Source organism: Eurosta solidaginis, chromosome 5, assembly GCF_040869045.1.
Source record: "Eurosta solidaginis isolate ZX-2024a chromosome 5, ASM4086904v1, whole genome shotgun sequence".
Lineage (NCBI taxonomy): Eukaryota > Metazoa > Arthropoda > Insecta > Diptera > Tephritidae > Eurosta > Eurosta solidaginis.
This window is the reverse complement of record NC_090323.1, coordinates 210,103,456-210,106,225: the sequence shown is the minus strand read 5'-3', so window position 1 is coordinate 210,106,225 and position 2,770 is coordinate 210,103,456. Positions and strand designations below refer to the sequence as shown.

Below are 2,770 nucleotides of genomic sequence, written 5' to 3'. Positions count from 1 at the left end.
ACTCATTGTTAACTGATGAAGGAATTTTTGATACAAAAAATCAGTTTTGTATGTATTGGCGTCAAAATCGTGTGCTGCAAAATCAAGTAGCAAGAATAATACCCTTTAAAACAAAAGCAAAAAAATTGGCAAATTAAATTAAAGTTAATATGCAAAATATTTTAAACGCGCAAAAATAAACGGTGCATTCAAATAATTGATATTTCAAGAATGTATGTATGATATGCGCGCAAATTTTGCTATAAACATGTGTAAATGTTTGTATATGTAAATCAGGTCGAATAAAGTCGAAATCAGTGATTTAAATATTTTGGCGGGCAATTGAACTTGATTATTTTGTTATAGCAAATAGCTTTTTACTTTGGTATATAAATTGGTTAAATTTTTTATGTAGAATCGTAGTACATTTCCAGCACTTCGCTAGTTAATAACTTTTGCAGTGAACCAAAAAAAAAAAAAAAGAAACTCAACTTCAATATGTTCAAATTGGTAAATATAGATTGGTTTTATGTCATTTGTTGGGTGATTATTCTAATAATATATTTTCTTTTACAGTGTGTCCTTTACACTGTACTCGCTTTAATCGCCGCCACTTCAGCTAAACCAGCTGTGATTGCTTACAGCGCTCCAGGTGTGGTAACCGCCCAAAGCTCACAATATATTGCACGTAATTACAATGGAGTTGCTGCAGCACCCATTGTCGCTGCAGCATACACAGCACCTGCTGTAGCTGCTGCTCCCGTCGCCGCTGCTTACACTGCACCAGTTGCAGCCGCTCCCGTCGCCGCTGCTTACACTGCACCAGTTGCAGCTGCTTACACAGCACCCGCTGTAGCTGCCGCTTACACCTCACCTATTACTGCTGCCTATACAGCTCCAGTTGCTTCGTACGCTTCGTATTATCCCTATAATGCTGCCTATACCGTGGCTTTCTAAACAATCGAATAATTGAAAAAATATGACTCGGGGCTTATAACAAATTGACAATGAGCAGAAAAGGCAACAAAATTGGACACTTGTTCAGGATTTTTAATTTTAATGATTAGTTGTTATTATAATTTAGTTATGTAACGAGTTTTTTTGGTTGAATTCTTGTACCTTCACTTAAAACATTTCAAATAGCATAATAATAAATATACATAAAATTTTGACTATAATTGGTTTGAATTTTTATTTATTTGAATGGCAGTAGATAATGGGATATGCAGAAGTGTAGCAAACACAATAGAAAGAAACGGCGTTAAATTGTCTCCAGCTTATCTTATTACACGCTTATTATACTGAAATATCTTCCCTGTCGAACTACACCTGCACAAGCTGGATTCTTTCATTTTAAAGCAGACAGAGGCTTCGTTGGCTAGGTCACGTTGTGCGTATGTTCAACGAGTCCCCGACTAAGAAAGTATTCCTATCGGTATTCGAGCTCAGCAGCAGTAGAAAGAATAAGAATTTTATTAACCTTGGAGCTTTCAAATGGTACAAAGAAATGACTGGCTTCCTGTGCAACAGCCAAAATCGCAAAAGCTGTTACATTTTTTATGAATTAAATTGGTTGGAAGCCGACTTCGCATGATACGTAGAATACTGGTTGTCTTTATTAAATGTATCTGGTTCAATTAGCATAAAAGGTATATAGATAGATAGTGCTTTTCACCAGGAGAAGAAAACTGGAAGGGATGAGGCACATCGCAATGGATGGAGAACAGCTGGAGCACACGCCCGAGGTGAAATACTTGGGAGTCACGTTCGACTCTAAGCTCTTATGGAGGAAGCACGCCGACAACACAATATCAAAGGCCACAAGAGCCATAATGGTGTGAAGACGTATTTCAGGTAGTTCCTGCGGATGCAGCACTAAGAGTCTAAGATGGATGTACACTATGAAAGTGAGACTTATCATAATGTATGGAGCAGTTGCGTGGGCATCAAGGACAACTATGGTAACCATGCGAACATGCCCGACGGCGGCAATAGAGGCGCTGCTTGAGTTAACACCTCTACACATAATAACTGAGCAGGCAGTCAGGAGTACTTTCGTAAACATAGCTAAAGAGGGATGTGGAAGACGCAAGGTGATATAGTCACGGAACATGGAGAAGCTGAAGGAGTTGATTCCACTCATCCAACTCTTCAGGAATGACACGTGGAAGCTAATTAAATTTGAGAAGCGCTTCAAAATAGAGCTGGGAAACAAGTGTTCGTGCGACACCTCCAGAATTGAAAACATTTTAATATGGTACACCGATGGCTCGAAGACATCGGAGGGCATAGGAGCGGGGATTTTCGAACCCCGAACGAAAATGTCAATACCACTTGTTCCACTATCTTCTGTAAATCATCGACAGTCCTTGAGTGCGTAGAGAGGTTAAAAAGTCTAGGGGCCAATAACACAATCCTTTTAGCCTGGGTACTTGGACACAGAGGAGTGGATGGCTACGAGCAAACGGATGAGCTTGCCAGGTTGGCGGCGACTGAAATCTCAAGAGGACCCGGGCCCACCATGCCGATAGCGTCACACATAATAAGGGAAGTGCTCAGGCAAAGAGGCGTGCTTTAGAGAACAACACTGGCGAGAAAGACCAGGACTTCGGCAGGAAAAGGCCTTAATAGGAGGGTACAACTCAAAGCGATATAAGGCCATGATTAACCTCCAAAAAAGCAGCCTTAGAAATTTAACAGGAATACTCACAGGTCACTGTAGGCTAGTAGTCTCTGCCGATTCTGTGGTTGCGAATATGAGACTGCAGAACACATCCTGATGGAAAGCGAT

At 40.4% G+C, this 2,770-nt stretch overlaps 1 protein-coding gene across 1 annotated transcript; it reads left to right on the top strand.

Moving 5' to 3' along the window:
- The first annotated feature begins 330 nt into the window (after window positions 1–330).
- Window positions 331–1,157, top strand: LOC137233554 (vitelline membrane protein Vm26Ab). Its single transcript, XM_067756644.1, has 2 exons — window positions 331–489; window positions 556–1,157. Exons 1-2 carry the CDS (start codon window positions 478–480, stop codon window positions 934–936), a joined length of 393 nt encoding a protein of 130 aa, XP_067612745.1. The 5' UTR covers window positions 331–477; the 3' UTR covers window positions 937–1,157.
- Window positions 1,158–2,770: the final 1,613 nt, after the last annotated feature.